The 18,696-nt window shown below is 45.3% G+C and overlaps 1 protein-coding gene across 9 annotated transcripts in view; it reads left to right on the forward strand.

The window, feature by feature from the left end:
- LOC106569568 (rho GTPase-activating protein 12) overlaps positions 1–18,696 on the forward strand; it is a 151,322-nt gene that overhangs the window by 18,034 nt on the left and 114,592 nt on the right. For all 9 annotated transcript variants that reach the window (XM_045694399.1, XM_045694402.1, XM_045694401.1 and 6 more), the window contains exon 2: positions 8,368–9,152. In XM_045694399.1, the coding sequence (XP_045550355.1) occupies positions 8,439–9,152 (714 nt within the window). In that variant the 5' untranslated portion in view covers positions 8,368–8,438. The remainder of the gene's footprint in view (positions 1–8,367; positions 9,153–18,696) is intronic.

Below are 18,696 nucleotides of genomic sequence, written 5' to 3' on the forward strand. Positions count from 1 at the left end.
CCTGGTCATCCATACTGCCTCTGATCTGGCAAACTCACTAAACAGAGAACATCCCTGGTCATCCATACTGCCTCTGATCTGGCAAACTCACTAAACAGAGAACATCCCTGGTCATCCATACTGCCTCTGATCTGGCAAACTCACTAAACAGAGAACATCCCTGGTCATCCATACTTCCTCTGATCTGGCAAACTCACTAAACAGAGAACATCCCTGGTCATCCATACTGCCTCTGATCTGGCAAACTCACTAAACAGAGAACATCCCTGGTCATCCATACTGCCTTTGATCTGGCAAACTCACTAAACAGAGAACATCCCTGGTCATCCATACTGCCTCTGATCTGGCAAACTCACTAAACAGAGAACATCCCTGGTCATCCATACTGCCTCTGATCTGGCAAACTCACTAAACAGAGAACATCCCTGGTCATCCATACTGCCTCTGATCTGGCAAACTCACTAAACAGAGAACATCCCTGGTCATCCATACTGCCTCTGATCTGGCAGTAGGGATGACTGAAAAAACAACTCACAAAAAAACAATATGGTGCCGTTTACTTTATATAAACGATTTGAAATGATTTATACTTTTACTTTTTGATACTAAACCAAAAACTTTTAGACTTTACTCAAGTAGTATTTTACTGGGTGGCTTTTACTTGAGCCATTTTCTGTTAAGGTATCTTTACTTCTACTCAAGTATGACAATTGGATTCTTTTTCCTCCACTGATACTCAGTGTATATTTAAGAAATACGGCACGAGGGGGTGTGGTATATGGCCAATATACCACATTTTAAGGGCTGTTCTTAGGCACAACGCATACTGCCATCAGGTCTGCACCTTTTCATTCAGTAGAATTCTGATCCAGAGTAAAATGTTCTGTATTTTTTCCCCAAATAACAATAAACTTTGCTGATTGATGTATTGTTTTTTTTTTTCAATTTACAGTATTTAACAAACTTGAAAGTACTTTTTTAGGAGAGAGTGGTCTGCGCGCAGGCAAGCAGGTTGCACACAGCAGTTTGAGATTATTAGATTGACAGTTCTGGTTGCCTAGTGATGGAATTCAGAAGCAGCATTCCTGTTACAGATAAGTAAAATGTCCGTTCATATCACCGGAGAGTAATATAGCCTACCCTAACAGACAGGCTGACATGCTGTAGCCGAGGCGCGTTTAACGGGCCACATTCCGTTCCGTCTGGAAAGCGTAATCAATACAGGCTACCGGTAGCATACTGTGATGAGGCAAAATGAAGAGGAGGATACTGTGTGCTTGCAGGACTGTCCCTAAGACATCAGTGCCATGAATACGCTAGGAAACACACAGACTTCCATTAGCTGGAGAGAGCGAGGCAGACGAAAGATGCTCTTATGTTTTGGTAATCTGCATCTCGCAATGTCTTGTCATGCATGCCTTAAATTCACCAAGTAGCCTGAAGTTCACCTCTTCCTCTGATTTTATTTCAATTACAATCTTCCCCAGGCCTTTATAACCTATCGTTTTAAACATGGAAAATAATGTTTTATGATAACTGAAGTGTGATTTCAATGAAGTGGGGGGGACATAATTTGTTTTGGTTATGCAGACACCAGCAGTGCATCAGTCATTGTCATGGTGAAGGGCATTGATTATTAGATGAAGAGACAGGGTCCTGGTCAAAAGTAGTGCACTACATAGGGAATGGGGTGCTATGGGTCCTGGTCAAAAGTAGTGCACTACATAGGGAATGGGCCTGGGTTAAAGTAGTGCACTGTATAGGGAATAGGGTTCTATTTGGGATGCTACCACAGAGTCCCAGCATTCTTAACTTGGCCTGATTTATGTCCTCTAGCTATTCTCTCTGTGACCCTTGTTTGTGTTCAGTACCATTGAAACTGTCCCTCCCTCCAAGTCCCACCCCTCATTATATTTAATCCTCTTTGTTCCTGGAGGAACATAGGGCCCGCCCTAAAGCACCTCCATTGTAAATCCCATCCCCTTATTGTCACAGAATACAAGTGGCATTTAAAAGTCAATGCTGTGGCTTTTCGCTCTCTGCAGGCAGACCGATACGGATAAAAGCCAGCCGTGTTAAAGTGATAGTGTGACATTTGAGCAATCAGCACGGTAGTTGTTCCTGTAGACTTCCAACGCTGGTTAGCAATGGCTCCAGAAACTGCCTTCAACTTCCTTCAAGCTGCACGCAGAGACATACAAATAATATCCATAAATTAATCTGACTGGGTATGTAGAAAAACGGGTTTAATTGCCCAAATGTCACACTGTCCTTTTAAGAGATGCTGCTAAGGACATACTCTGTTCCCGCCACTTTGATAAGAAGTGATTTTGGTAGCAGGTTAGGAAAGCATTTTTGCTAACCCTAACCCTTTTCCTAACCTTAACCTGAGTCTCCTAACCTGCTACTTTAATTCTCCTAATCTGCTGTATAAGTTCTCCAAACCAGCTATGAAAAAGTCACTTTGGTATGCAAGTGGTGTGGAAAGAGTCTTTCCCTACATTTCTAGGGGTGTTTATCTGGGACAGTGCAGTCTAGATATAGGTCTAATCAATTAGTAGCAAACTGGTTCTCTGTCCAGTCCACACTGTGCTAGCCAGGCTCAGTCAGGTTGTCAGTCGATAGCAGTGCATGGACTTCGTACGATAGGCCTAGGCATACAGTGGCAACAAAAAGTACCTGAACCCTTTGGGAATACCCAGATTTCTGCATAAATTGGTCATAAAATTTGATCTGATCTCCATCTAGGTCACAACAACAGACAAACATAGTCTGCTTAAACTAATAACACACAAACAACTCTACGTTATCATGTCTTTATTGAACACACCATGTAAACATTTAACAGTACAGGGTGGAAAAAGTATGTGTACCCTTGGATTTAATAACTGATTATCCCTCCAATGGCAGCAATAAACTCTACCAAACGTTTTCTGTAGTTGCAGATCAGACCTGCACAACGGTCAGGAGGAATTCTGGACCGTTTCTCTTCACAAAACTGTTTCAGTTCAGCAATATTCTTGGGATGTCTGGTGTGAACCGCTCTCTCGAGGTCATGCCACAGCATCTCCATCGGGTTGAGGTCAGGACTCTGACTGGGCCACACCAGAAGGCGTATTTTCTTCTGTTGAAGCCATTTTGTTGTTAAATTTACTTCTGTGTTTTGGGTCGTTGTCCTGTTGCATCAACCAACTTCTGTTGAGCTTCAATTCACAGACAGATAGCCTTACATTCTCCTGCAAAATGTCTTGATAAATTTGGGAATACATTTCTGGCGACGATAGCAAGCGGTCCAGGCCCTGAGGCAGCAAAGCAGCCCCAAACATGATGCTCCCTCCACCATAATTTACAGTTGGGATGAGGTTTTGATGTTGGTGTGCTGTGCCTTTTTTTCTCCACACATAGTTTTGTGTGTGTGTGTGCGCCTTCCAAACAACTCCTCTGTAGTTTCATCTGTCCACAGAATATTTTGCCAGCAGCGCTGTAGAACATCCAGGTGCTATTTTGCGAACTTCAGATGTGCAGCAATGTTTTTTTAGACAGCAGTGGCTTCGTCTGTGGTGTCCTCCCATGAACACCATTCTTGTTTAGTGTTTTACGTATCGTAGACTCGTCAACAGAGATGTTAGCATGTTCCAGAGATTTCTGTAAATCTTTAGCTGACAGTCTAGGATTCTTCTTAACCTCATTGAGGATTCTGCGCTGTGCTCTTGCAGTCATCTTTGCAAGACGGCCACTCTTAGGGAGAGTAGCAACAGTGATGAAATTTCTCCATTTATAGACTATTTGTTTTACCGTGGACTGATGAACATCAAGGCTTTTAGAGATACTTTTGTAACCCTTTCCAGCTTTACGCAAGTCAACAATTCTTAATCTTAGGTCTTCTGAGATCTCTTTTGTTCGAGGCATGGTTCACATCAGGCAAGGCTTCTTGTGAATAACAAACTCACATTTTGTGAGTGTTTTATACTGGGCAGGGCAGCTCTAACAATCATCTCCAATCTCGTCTCGTTGATTGGACTCCGGGTTAGTTGACTCCTGACTCCAATTAGCTTTTGGAGAAGTCATTAACCTAGGGGTTCACATACTTTTTCCAAAGTACACTGAATGTTTAAATGATGTATTCAATATAGACAAGAAAAATATAATCATTTGTGTTATTTAGTTTAAGAACACTGTTTGTTTTATTGTTGTGACTTAGATGATGATCCAATCAAATTTGATGACCAATTCTATGTAGAAATCCAGGTCATTCCAAAGGGTTCACATACTTTTTCTTTCCACTGGAGCTAGTTGTGATATTTTTACAATATAATATGCAATTTTTAGCTGACACTTTTATCCAAAGCGACTTAGTCATGCGTGCATACATTTTCAGTATGGGTGGCCCCCGGTGGAAATCAAACCCACAATCCTTGGCGTTTTCAAGTGTCATGCTCTACCAACTGAGCCACACAGGACCTAACCTAACATCTTGCAACGCAATACCCAGTACCATAGTCAGTCTGCAGCTACCGCAGGAGACGCACATCCTGTCAGTGCTGCTCTCTGAAAAGCCCCTGGGAAGCAAGGTCGCTAGAAGAGACTGGCGTCTTGTCTTGGCCACCCTCCATGTCTCCTCAAAATAAGGATTAGTCTGGACAGAGATAGGAAGATGCAGCCGTTCTGTCATTCTCGCCTGCTGAAACGGTCTGTCTGGAGATACAGCTAGGAAATCAATCAGACCAAGTGTCCATCCTAAATAGCACCCGTACCCTATACAGTGCACTGCTTTTGACCAGGGCCCACACAGCTCTGGTCAAAAGTAGAACACTGAAATAGGGAATATGTTTCCATTTTAGGATGCGTCCACAGTTGTCATATCTGGCCCCTGTTCAGTGTCCAACACTATAGAATGGATATGCTGGCAGGGCCTGGCCAGTGGCTCTACTCAGATCAGCTTTGATTTATCATTCGGTAAACCATGGATGTTTGGTGGGATTATTGGTTGTGGTAATATGGCTGTTCTGGCTGAGGTATTCCTATTAGGGGAGTTAGTAATCACACAGTCTCACCATCTGTCTGTGTTGTAAGGTAATGATCTAAAGATAACATCTACTGGGAGTGACTGGAGACTTACCTCCATCCCAAATGGCATCCTATTTCCTTTTGAAGTCTGTGAAGGTTCTGGTCAAAAGTAGTTTGTTAGAAAGTGTAAGGGGTGCCATTTGGGACAAACTAGGAATGGCTGGAGAGATACTGCTATAATAGCCTACTGCAGACTGTGTGGACAGATGTTGATTGAGAACACATTTAATCTGTGTCTGAAGTGGCACCTAGTTTCCTATATAGTGCACTAGTAAATAGGGTTCTGTTTGAGATGCATCCTAGGCCTAGCGAATTGTGATTCATAAAACCACCATCTGTTGTTTTACCACAGTGGGTTATTGGGTTTGAATTTAAATTACCCACGAGACACCGTGTTGTTTATTTGGCTCCTCTCTGGCTTCTTTTTCTTCTGTAGCGTGTGATGTGTGATCCATCTGAGTGTTCAGTGGTAATGAAGTCTGAGGGTTTTATCTTCACACTGCTCTGCTTTTACATTTTTATTTAACCTTTATTTAACTAGGCAAGTTAAATAAAGGATGAGAATAAATCCAAACTTGTCAGCACAGTGCACACTGAGCCACCTCAAGGCTGGACTGGCCTATCCCACAGTCACCCCTATGAAGAGAGCAGGCGGTGGACTGGCCTATTCCACAGTCACCCCTATGAAGAGAGCAGGCGGTGGACTGGCCTATCCCACAGTCACCCCTATGAAGAGAGCAGGCGGTGGACTGGCCTATCCCACAGTCACCCCTATGAAGAGAGCAGGCGGTGGACTGGCCTATCCCACAGTCACCCCTATGAAGAGAGCAGGCGGTGGACTGGCCTATTCCACAGTCACCCCTATGAAGAGAGCAGGCGGTGGACTGGCCTATCCCACAGTCACCCCTATGAAGAGAGCAGGCGGTGGACTTTGTTGGTGAGGCTGTTAATGAGGGTTCTGCTTTAGGACCCTTTTCAGTAGGCCTTGTCTGAGCCTGTTTCTGTAGCGTGCGGCAGCTTGATGTACAAGTACACCCCCCTGGACATTTTTGGTATGGGTGGTCCTAGTGAAAATCAAACCCACAATCCTTGGCGTTGCAAGCGCCATGCTCTTTGGTACGACTCGACCGGGGATCAAACCCCCGAACCTTCCAATCTCAGGGCGGACACTAACCACAAGGCCACAGAACTTGTACCCCTTTCTGAGTAGTTTTTAGACCAGTCTCAGGGGCCTCTGGCTGGGTGTTGGCTGGCTCAGTGGAGCCAGGGTATAAATACTCAAAGCAGTTTGGCTCGCTGTGCTTTTCTTGTGGGGAGTCTTTTCTCAAGTCCCTAGTAACTAGGCTACTCAAAAGCAATGTTTTGAAAAGGATGGTTTGGTGGACAGAAATGGGGGAAATCTGAGAGCAATGGCACCGTGTTTGTGTGATGATGACTATCTTAACAAGCCTGGGTGAAGTTGGACGGCAGGATTTATCCAAATACTGCAAATGAAACATGGCCTAACTCTGAGGCTCGGCAAGTCAGCAAGGGCCTCAGGCGGGGCAAATCAGCAAGGGCCTCAGGCGGGGCAAGTCAGCAAGGGCCTCAGGCAGGGCAAGTCAGCAAGGGCCTCAGGCGGGGCAAATCACAAACTTTCCCTTCTGGAGTACAGTTTAGCCCGTCGCCATAACATCAGGACATGAAACATTATCACTGAGCTGGCACACGGTTTTGGGTTGGATTGTGACAAGCTCAAATACTTGTACTGACTGTCAACTTGTTCTTTGGACCAGTTGTAGGAATGTCAAAAGTGAAATGGAGCAATTCATTTTGGATTCCAGGCTAGTGAATGTCTGTCTTAGGTGGAGCTGCTCATCAAAGGTCAGATTGTGCAACAAGCTGCACCTGACTGAGCTCATTTTATGTCCCTAGCCTCAGGAATGTGTGGCATCATGGGGGAAGTATGTGTGGGTTGAGTAATCAGAACAACGAATGGCACTATGCTGCAGGTCTGGGTCCAGTCAGTCAGAGCTGCAGGTCTGGGTCCAGTCAGTCAGAGCTGCAGGTCTGGGTCCAGTCAGTCAGAGCTGCAGGTCTACGGCCAGTCAGTCAGAGCTGCAGGTCTGGGTCCAGTCAGTCAGAGCTGCAGGTCTACAGCCAGTCAGTCAGAGCTGCAGGTCTACGGCCAGTCAGTCAGAGCTGCAGGTCTACGGCCAGTCAGTCAGAGCTGCAGGTCAACGGCCAGTCAGTCAGAGCTGCAGGTCTACGGCCAGTCAGTCAGAGCTGCAGGTCTGGGTCCAGTCAGTCAGAGCTGCAGGTCTGGGTCCAGTCAGTCAGAGCTGCAGGTCTACGGCCAGTCAGTCAGAGCTGCAGGTCTACGGCCAGTCAGTCAGAGCTGCAGGTCTGGGTCCAGTCAGTCAGAGCTGCAGGTCTGGGTCCAGTCAGTCAGAGCTGCAGGTCTACGGCCAGTCAGTCAGAGCTGCAGGTCTACGGCCAGTCAGTCAGAGCTGCAGGTCTGGGTCCAGTCAGTCAGAGCTGCAGGTCTGGGTCCAGTCAGTCAGAGCTGCAGGTCTGGGTCCAGTCAGTCAGAGCTGCAGGTCTACGGCCAGTCAGTCAGAGCTGCAGGTCTACGGCCAGTCAGTCAGAGCTGCAGGTCTACGGCCAGTCAGTCAGAGCTGCAGGTCTGGGTCCAGTCAGTCAGAGCTGCAGGTCTACGGCCAGTCAGTCAGAGCTGCAGGTCTGGGTCCAGTCAATCAGAGCTGCAGGTCTACGGCCAGTCAGTCAGAGCTGCAGGTCTACGGCCAGTCAGATTGCTCAGATTGAGAGTCCGTATGTGAGTGGGGGAAAGAGGAACACGTGAGTCGTATTAGTCTCACTCACGCCATCTAATGTTTTCTAGCTCTCAGGCTTGGAGCAGCACAGCTCTTCCTGTATAACACCAGAGAGCCTTGTGGATGGGTTTTCCCAGTCAGCCTTGTCTTCAGTCATTTCTCTTGACTGTGTGTGTTCCTGTAATCTTATCTACCTGTTCCAGGCTGCTTCCTAGGCTAGGAGTACAACTCTTACTGTTTACAGTGTACGTAGACGTGGGGAATGGGATTACCAGTCAGTCTTCAGTCTATGCTCCCTCGTCCCATCCCTCCATTCTATATTGTGAGTGTCTAAACTACACAAGCACAGAAATCTTGGAGTTGAGGGATTCCGGATTTCTTGCTAATTCTCTCCTGATTCCAGGAATCTTTTACTGGAATTTTGCAACCTTAGTGTGTATATAAACTAATGTTATGATAAACTAGGCCTATTCTCTCTCCTCTCCAGTTGTACGGTGGGCCATGCAGAGCCAGCCTGTGTGCCTGCAGCGGTGAGCACCAGCCAACGTTTTCACCGTGATGGCAGCAGAGCAGGATGGGCGGGGGTGTGAGCTGCCCATCGCCCCGGGCCAGGTGTACATTGAGGTGGAGTATGACTACAATTACAAGTCCAAGGAGCGCCAGGTCTCCATCCGCCAGGGAGAGTGTTACATGCTGGTGAAAAAGACCAACGGGGACTGGTGGCAGGTGAAGAAGGAGGAGGGGGCCAAGGCATTCTATGTCCCAGCACAGTACGTCAGGGAGGTCCGCAAGGCCCTCATGCCGCCTCCCAAGCCCCCGCACCTGGGGCATCACCGTGGGGGGAGCGGGGGGAACCCGGTGCGGGTCAAGCCCATCGTCCTGGAGATGGACAGATCTAACGAGAGCCTGAATGTGACCAGTTTTAATCGGCCCTCTCCCTCCTCGCCCTCTCCCTCCTCCTCGTCGGGGGCAGCCCTCACCCCTCCGAGGCAGCGCAGGGACAGGGATGCCAACCAGAACCCTGGTAGAGACCCTGGCAGCCCCACCGACCACAACAGGGCCTTCATAGATGTCCTCCAAAACACCCACCCTCACGCTCCTGGACGGGGATGTAACACGCTGCCCCGTGCCCGTGCAACCTCCCCTGAGCTCCGCAGGGCGCCCCTGGACGTGGACATGCCTCCGGGGCACTGTGACTCGGAGGGGTCGGAGAGACGCAACGACTCAGAGTCTGGAGATGAGCTGAGCAGCGGTTCAAGTGAACACTTGCAGGTAAGGTCTCCATCTCTCTCTCTGTTAAGGTCTCTCCATCTCTCTCTCTGTTAAGATCTCTCCATCTCTCTCTCTGTTAAGATCTCTCCATCTCTCTCTCTGTTAAGGTCTCTCCATCTCTCTCTCTGTTAAGATCTCTCCATCTCTCTCTCTGTTAAGGTCTCTCCATCTCTCTCTCTGTTAAGATCTCTCCATCTCTCTCTCTGTTAAGATCTCTCCATCTCTCTCTCTGTTAAGATCTCTCCATCTCTCTCTCTGTTAAGATCTCTCCATCTCTCTCTCTGTTAAGATCTCTCCATCTCTCTCTCTGTTAAGATCTCTCCATCTCTCTCTCTGTTAAGATCTCTCCATCTCTCTCTCTGTTAAGATCTCTCCATCTCTCTCTCTGTTAAGATCTCTCCATCTCTCTCTCAGTTAAGATCTCTCCATCTCTCTCTGTTAAGATCTCTCCATCTCTGTTAAGATCTCTCCATCTCTCTCAGTTAAGATCTGTTAAGATCTCTCCATCTCTCTCTCTCTGTTAAGATCTCTCCCTCTCTCTCTCTGTTAAGATCTCTCCATCTCTCTCTCTGTTAAGATCTCTCCATCTCTCTCTCTGTTAAGATCTCTCCATCTCTCTCTCTCTGTTAAGATCTCTCCATCTCTCTCTCTGTTAAGATCTCTCCATCTCTCTCTGTTAAGATCTCTCCATCTCTCTCTCTGTTAAGATCTCTCCATCTCTCTCTCTCTGTTAAGATCTCTCCATCTCTCTCTCTCTCTGTTAAGATCTCTCCATCTCTCTCTCTGTTAAGATCTCTCCATCTCTCTCTCTGTTAAGGTCTCTCCATCTCTCTCTCTGTTAAGATCTCTCCATCTCTCTCTCTGTTAAGATCTCTCCATCTCTCTCTCTGTTAAGATCTCTCCATCTCTCTCTCTGTTAAGATCTCTCCATCTCTCTCTCTGTTAAGATCTCTCCATCTCTCTCTCTGTTAAGATCTCTCCATCTCTCTCTCTCTGTTAAGATCTCTCCATCTCTCTCTCTCTCTCTGTTAAGATCTCTCCATCTCTCTCTCTCTCTCTGTTAAGATCTCTCCATCTCTCTCTCTGTTAAGATCTCTCCATCTCTCTCTCTGTTAAGATCTCTCCATCTCTCTCTCTGTTAAGATCTCTCCATCTCTCTCTCTGTTAAGATCTCTCCATCTCTCTTTCTGTTAAGATCTCTCCATCTCTCTTTCTGTTAAGATCTCTCCATCTCTCTCTCTGTTAAGATCTCTCCATCTCTCTCTGTTAAGATCTCTCCATCTCTCTCTCTGTTAAGATCTCTCCATCTCTCTCTCTGTTAAGATCTCTCCATCTCTCTCTCTGTTAAGATCTCTCCATCTCTCTCTGTTAAGATCTCTCCATCTCTCTCTCTCTGTTAAGATCTCTCCATCTCTCTCTCTCTGTTAAGATCTCTCCATCTCTCTCTCTGTTAAGATCTCTCCATCTCTCTCTCTGTTAAGATCTCTCCATCTCTCTCTCTGTTAAGATCTCTCCATCTCTCTCTCTGTTAAGATCTCTCCATCTCTCTCTCTGTTAAGATCTCTCCATCTCTCTCTCAGTTAAGATCTCTCCATCTCTCTCTCTGTTAAGATCTCTCCATCTCTGTTAAGATCTCTCCATCTCTCTCAGTTAAGATCTGTTAAGATCTCTCCATCTCTCTCTCTCTGTTAAGATCTCTCCCTCTCTCTCTCTGTTAAGATCTCTCCATCTCTCTCTCTGTTAAGATCTCTCCATCTCTCTCTCTGTTAAGATCTCTCCATCTCTCTCTCTGTTAAGATCTCTCCATCTCTCTCTCTCTGTTAAGATCTCTCCATCTCTCTCTCTGTTAAGATCTCTCCATCTCTCTCTGTTAAGATCTCTCCATCTCTCTCTCTGTTAAGATCTCTCCATCTCTCTCTCTGTTAAGATCTCTCCATCTCTCTCTGTTAAGATCTCTCCATCTCTCTCTCTGTTAAGATCTCTCCATCTCTCTTTCTGTTAAGATCTCTCCATCTCTCTCTCTGTTAAGATCTCTCCATCTCTCTCTCTGTTAAGATCTCTCCATCTCTCTCTCTCTGTTAAGATCTCTCCATCTCTCTCATCTCTCTCTGTTAAGATCTCTCCATCTCTCTCTCTCTGTTAAGATCTCTCCATCTCTCTCTCTCTGTTAAGATCTCTCCATCTCTCTCTCTGTTAAGATCTCTCCATCTCTCTTTCTGTTAAGATCTCTCCATCTCTCTCTCTGTTAAGATCTCTCCATCTCTCTCTCTGTTAAGATCTCTCCATCTCTCTCTCTCTGTTAAGATCTCTCCATCTCTCTCTCTCTCTCTGTTAAGATCTCTCCATCTCTCTCTCTCTGTTAAGATCTCTCCATCTCTCTCTCTCTCTGTTAAGATCTCTCCATCTCTCTCTCTGTTAAGATCTCTCCATCTCTCTCTCTGTTAAGATCTCTCCATCTCTCTCTCTGTTAAGATCTCTCATCGCTCTCTCTGTTAAGATCTCTCCATCTCTCTCTGTTAAGATCTCTCCATCTCTCTCTCTGTTAAGATCTCTCCATCTCTCTCTCTGTTAAGATCTCTCCATCTCTCTCTGTTAAGATCTCTCCATCTCTCTCTGTTAAGATCTCTCCATCTCTCTCTCTGTTAAGATCTCTCCATCTCTCTCTCTGTTAAGATCTCTCCATCTCTCTCTGTTAAGATCTCTCCATCTCTCTCTGTTAAGATCTCTCCATCTCTCTCTCTGTTAAGATCTCTCCATCTCTCTCTCTGTTAAGATCTCTCCATCTCTCTCTCTGTTAAGATCTCTCCATCTCTCTCTCTGTTAAGATCTCTCCATTCTCTCTCTGTTAAGATCTCTCCATCTCTCTCTGTTAAGATCTCTCCATCTCTCTCTGTTAAGATCTCTCCATCTCTCTCTGTTAAGATCTCTCCATCTCTCTCTCAGGTAAATCTTGTTGAATGACAAAAGCTGGTGATGTTTTATTCCATTGGTCTTTTGCTCCTGTCGGTGAATCTTTTGAAATGTTTTCCTGCTGTTCGTGTGCAGTGGTGATGATGTGAAAGTAATTGGAGTCTACTGCAAGTGTTCTTTCTTTTAGGTAGCACAGTATGAGGTACTACCTGAACTGAATTATCTTACTATGGTATTAATGAATACACCCTGTTGTTCCTGTAATGGCTGGCTGATTAGGTCCTGGGTGTAGTGGCTGGCTGATTAGGGCCTGGGTGTAGTGGCTGGCTGATTAGGTCCTGGGTGTAGTGGCTGGCTGATTAGGGCCTGGGTGTAGTGGCTGGCTGATTAGGGCCTGGGTGTAGTGGCTGGCTGATTAGGGCCTGGGTGTAATGGCTGGCTGATTAGGGCCAGGGTGTAATGGCTGGCTGATTAGGGCCAGGGTGTAGTGGCTGGCTAATTAGGGCCAGGGTGTAGTGGCTGGCTGATTAGGGCCTGGGTGTAGTGGCTGGCTGATTAGGGCCTGGGTGTAGTGGCTGGCTGATTAGGGCCTGGGTGTAGTGGCTGGCTGATTAGGGCCTGGGTGTAGTGGCTGGCTGATTAGGGCCTGGGTGTAGTGGCTGGCTGATTAGGGCCTGGGTGTAGTGGCTGGCTGATTAGGGCCAGGGTGTAGTGGCTGGCTGATTAGGGCCTGGGTGTAATGGCTGGCTGATTAGGGCCTGGGTGTAGTGGCTGGCTGATTAGGGCCTGGGTGTAGTGGCTGGCTGATTAGGGCCTGGGTGTAATGGCTGGCTGATTAGGGCCAGGGTGTAATGGCTGGCTGATTAGGGCCAGGGTGTAGTGGCTGGCTAATTAGGGCCAGGGTGTAGTGGCTGGCTGATTAGGGCCTGGGTGTAGTGGCTGGCTGATTAGGGCCTGGGTGTAGTGGCTGGCTGATTAGGGCCTGGGTGTAGTGGCTGGCTGATTAGGGCCTGGGTGTAGTGGCTGGCTGATTAGATCCTGGGTGTAGTGGCTGGCTGATTAGGGCCTGGGTGTAGTGGCTGGCTGATTAGATCCTGGGTGTAGTGGCTGGCTGATTAGGTCCTGGGTGTAGTGGCTGGCTGATTAGGTCCTGGGTGTAGTGGCTGGCTGATTAGGGCCTGGGTGTAGTGGCTGGCTGATTAGGGCCTGGGTGTAGTGGCTGGCTGATTATGGCCTGGGTGTAGTGGCTGGCTGATTAGGTCCTGGGTGTAGTGGCTGGCTGATTAGGGCCTCTGTGGATTAGAAGCTATGCAACCCTGCACCCACACTGGTCCTCTGTGGATAAGAAGCCATACAACCCTGCACCCACACTGGTCCTCTGTGGATTAGAAGCTATACAACCCTGCACCCACACTGGTCCTCTGTGGATTAGAAGCCATGCAACCCTGCACCCACACTGGTCCTCTGTGGATTAGAAGCCATGCAACCCTGCACCCACACTTGTCCTCTGTGGATTAGAAGCCATCTTCTTGTTCCTCATTTGTTTGTATTTTTTGTCCATCACTTGCAGGTATTCTAGGAGCATATTGGGCTTAATAGGAGCATATTGAGCTTAATAGGAGCATACTGGGCTTAATAGGAGCATACTGAGCTTAATAGGAGCATACTGAGCTTAATAGGAGCATACTGGGCTTAATAGGAGCATACTGGGCTTAATAGGAGCATACTGGGCTTAATAGGAGCATACTGGGCTTAATAAGAGCATACTGAGCTTAATAGGAGCATACTGAGCTTAATAGGAGCATACTGGGCTTAATAGGAGCATACTGGGCTTCATAGGAGCATACTGGGCTTAATAGGAGCATACTGGGCTTAATAGGAGCATACTGGACTTAATCGGAGCATACTGGGCTTAATAGGAGCATACTGGGCTTAATAGGAGCATACTGACCTTAATAGGAGCATACTGGACTTAATAGGAGCATACTGGGCTTAATAGGAGCATACTGGGCTTAATAGGAGCATACTGGGCTTAATAGGAGCATACTGGGCTTAATAGGAGCATACTGGGCTTCATAGGAGCATACTGGGCTTCATAGGAGCATACTGACCTTAATAGGAGCATACTGGGGCTTAATAGGAGCATACTGGGGCTTAATAGGAGCATACTGGGGCTTCATAGGAGCATACTGGGGCTTAATAGGAGCATACTGGGGCTTAATAGGAGCATACTGGGGCTTAATAGGAGCATACTGGGGCTTAATAGGAGCATACTGGGGCTTAATAGGAGCATACTGGGCTTCATAGGAGCATACTGGGCTTCATAGGAGCATACTGGGGCTTCATAGGAGCATACTGGGGCTTCATAGGAGCATACTGGGGCTTAATAGGAGCATACTGGGGCTTAATAGGAGCATACTGGGGCTTAATAGGAGCATACTGGGCTTCATAGGAGCATACTGGGCTTCATAGGAGCATACTGGGGCTTCATAGGAGCATACTGGGGCTTAATAGGAGCATACTGGGGCTTAATAGGAGCATACTGGGCTTCATAGGAGCATACTGGGGCTTAATAGGAGCATACTGGGGCTTAATAGGAGCATACTGGGGCTTAATAGGAGCATACTGGGGCTTAATAGGAGCATACTGGGGCTTAATAGAATACAATATTATGCAAAGTTAGTATTGATCATATTGAGTAATATTTATTTATTGTCATTTACATTCTGTGTAGCGGGAGTGGTTTGTGTGCTACTGTACCCTTTTTCAAGCTGCAATATTTACCTTTTGGGTGACCTGACCAAATTCACATAGAAATATGAGTTATGGATCTGTTATTTTCATTGAAAGCAAGTCTAAGAAGCAGTATATCTGTTCTAAGTGTGCTATTACTTCGCTTCCATTTCTTAAGTTTTGTTTTTGTGTTGTCTTTCTGTTTTGTACACCATCTTCAAACACCAGAATTATATATTTTTAAATGTAGTTACTGAAGAGATATTTCACAGCAGTTTAGATGGTACAATGATTCTCTACACTATACAGTACATAGCTTGTTTCTGTCGCGTAAACTGAAATTAGCAGAACTATTAGTTTTAGCAATCAGAAAATGGATGAGCGATAACTTTTTTTAAATAAATGTTTTTGCATAATGCATCTTTAAGCCCAGCTGAGATAAACATCAAATTTACAAAAATGACATCTATGTATAACAATGCAAGGCTCATTTAACAGTAAAATAAGACCAAATGCATTTAAAAATGTAAGCTGCAAATGCCTGAAATCTTTTTTCTTGTTGTAGTTCACCAGGTTATGTTGCAACTGTGTGACTGAGACATGCATGAAAAAACAGATGTTTTAATGGTAATGAATGCCATTGAAATATGCTGTCATTGGCATTCATCAGCACATCAATCTCTTCATTTTACATGAAGTATGATCACTTATTTTAGAAGGTATAAAAAGTATTTTTTAAATGTGTTTATCCGATGGTCGCCTCAACACCCAACGTTTTTCTTTGCAGCTTTGAAATTGGCCCCTAGTAGGAACTTAGACAACTAACAATAATTTCATAATAAAACATCTGATTGGCTTAGAATAACAACTGTTATGGATATAACAACCACATGAATTGGTTGAAACATTAAACAGCAGAACATTTGTATTTATTTTTATTTGAATCCAAAGATGGAAATGGGCTTAATGGGTACGCTTACCCTAGTGGCTGGTATGGCCTTTGTTCCCATGCCACCAGGCTCTATTAGGTGTCATGTGTCCCAAATGGCACCCTGTGTCCTACAAAGTGCACTACCATGGGCCCTGGTCAAAAGTAGTGCACTATAAAGGGATTAGGCTGCCACTAGGGCGGGCCTGGCTGCTGGGGCTTGTGTTGCCATGCCACCCGGCTGGCTCTATTGGAGTGTTTACAGCGGAACAAAGGGGCCAGTGAGTGCATAGAAACTGGGTCACATTGGTGCAGTACTGGGCCACTGTGTGAATATCACTGTGTGAATATCACTGTGTGAATATCACTGTGTGAATATCACTGGGTGAATATCACTGTGTGAATATCACTGTGTGAATATCACTGTGTGAATAGGTGGGGGATACTGGCCTGCTCAGTTCATAGATGGATCTCCCAAACAAAACCACTATCTGGGTGTATAGGCTTCTATTCAGTTGGGGTCTGCAAAAAATAATAAGAAAAAACATACATAATTAACAACAACAAAAAAGACCATAAATAATTTTAAAAACAAACATTTTAAAATAAAAAAATTACACCCAAATAAAATAATTAAAAAAATACAAGAATTTCAAAGTTGTTTCTGTTTTTTCAGAGACAAGCAAAACAAACACTGACTTAATGCTGTCATATGTAACTTTTTGGGGGACAACCAAATAAACATAGAAATGTTATTTCTAGATCTGTCATTCTCATTTAAGCATGTCTAAGAAGCGGTCGATCAGTTCTATGTGCACTATTTCTATTTCTCATGAAGTTTTGTTTCCGTTTTTTACTTTCTGTTGTACACCAGATTCAAACAGCTGAAAATACAATCTTTTTGCTTATGGAAATTATATTTCACAACGGTTTAGATGGTACATTGATTCTCTACTCAATGACTGCTTGATTTGTCACACGAACTGAAATTAGGCGAAACAATTATGGATTTTAGCAACCAGGAAATGGCGGTGTGATTTTTGCATATTGAACATTTTTTAATAAGGACTTAATGCTGAGTCAGTAGGTGACTTTCTAACAGGAAGAAATGTCGTTTGAAAGAAAACAACATGTTTGTCAGCTCCAGAGTGGACTTCCTAAAGCCTTTAAGTGGCCATTGAAATACTGCCCAAGATAAAGGTCAATGTAGTCCAGCCAATTCTGGTTGTGTAGGCAGCAAGCCAAGAGCCCAGCTCTAATCTATCCTCAGTCAATCACTCACTTTGTCTCTCTCCTCTCTCTCCTCTCTCTCCTCTCTCTCCTCTCTCTCTCTCTCTCTCTCTCTCTCTCTCTCTCTCTCTGCACTGCTAAAAGTGTCTGGACTTGTCTTAGTCGGGGAACTGTAAAGCACTTAGTGACAACTGCTGATGTCAAAAAAGATTTTAAAAGTATATTTGATTGTAATGTTGGAGCTAAGTACACTAGCATTTTGCTACACCCATAATAACGTGTGTGTGTGTGTGTGTGTGTGTGTGTGTGTGTGTGTGTGTGTGTGTGTGTGTGTGTGTGTGTGTGTGTGTGTGTGTGTGACCGATCAAATTTGATTGTTATGTACAGGGTGTTCAGCACCGAGGCAGATCATGCATTATAAACAGTCAGGTTGTTTGTGAGTTAAACTCTTGAACCACTTGTTGTTAATGCTGTAGATCAGCTCTGTGTTGGCGCTGCACTCTGACCGTCTCAGGGACGTGTGTGTCAGAGACTGTAGCTGTTTGACACTGAGTGACTTCCTGCCCTAGTTTCACTGCAGTACTGTTTGTTTCCCCCTAGCCTGGTCTATCTGTTTACATCTGTCTGACCTCCCAACATTGGTATACTTCTCTTATCAGCTGTATTTGAGGAGAAACTGTGACCTAGTTTGCCACCACTTTCCAAAATGGCACCCTATCCTCTATCTAGTGTACTACGTTAACCAGGGCCTATAGAGATCTGGTCTAAAGTAGTGCACTTTATAAGGTATAGGTGGTCATTTCAGATGTACTGTGTCTGTCTCTCTCTCCTCTCTCTCTCTCTTTCTCCCTCTTTCTCCTTTCTCTTCTCTCTTTCTCTCTCTCTCTCTTTCTCCCTCTTTCTCCTTTCTCTCTCTCTCTCTCTCTTTCTCCTCTCTCTCTCTCTTTCTCCCTCTTTCTCCTTTCTCTCTCTCTCTCTCTCTTTCTCCTCTCTCTTTCTCTTTCTCCTTTCTCTCTTTCTCTCTCTCTCTCTTTCTCTTTCTCCTTTCTCTCTCTCTCTCTTTCTCCTCTCTCTCTCTCTTTCTCTTTCTCCTTTCTCTCTTTCTCTCTCTCTCTCTTTCTCCTCTCTCTCTCTCTTTCTCTTTCTCCTTTCTCTCTTTCTCTCTCTCTCTTTCTCCCTCTTTCTCCTTTCTCTCTCTCTCTCTTTCTCCTCTCTCTCTCGTGTATCCCACTTCAGTGGATAACAGGGGGGGCTCTAAACACTATGTTTTAGGAGGTTAGCCCGGCTCCAACTTTTCTTAGATTTCCTCACTGCTGTATTCAGGAAATCTCTCCAGATTCATCCTCAAATAGCGACATGGACTCCAGATTCTGACAAACCTGTGTTGAACTTATCCCTGGGAGGCCCTGCTGTTGCTCAGTCCATATTGCCGACATGGACTCAGACTTTAGTGTACGGTTGTTGATATCTAAAAGGTCATTCTATTGTTCATTTTATCCTTGCAGAATGCTGTTTTCCCCCCAGCCACCTCATCTAAAGACATGCTCAAGGTCTCCTGCCCATTTTCCATTGCATTTATTTGTTCTTGTTTTGAAGGCTATTGTTTTTCTAGAACACTTGGGAAGGACTTTGAGAATGCAGTATAATAATCTATCAAGATTTATATGAGTTGAATATGGTTGTGAAATTCAGGTAACTTTCCCATAATTCCCGGGTTTTCCATAAATCCTGTTTGGAGGATTC

The sequence above is a fragment of the Salmo salar genome, chromosome ssa14 (genome assembly GCF_905237065.1).
Source record: "Salmo salar chromosome ssa14, Ssal_v3.1, whole genome shotgun sequence".
NCBI classification, from domain to species: Eukaryota; Metazoa; Chordata; class Actinopteri; order Salmoniformes; family Salmonidae; genus Salmo; species Salmo salar.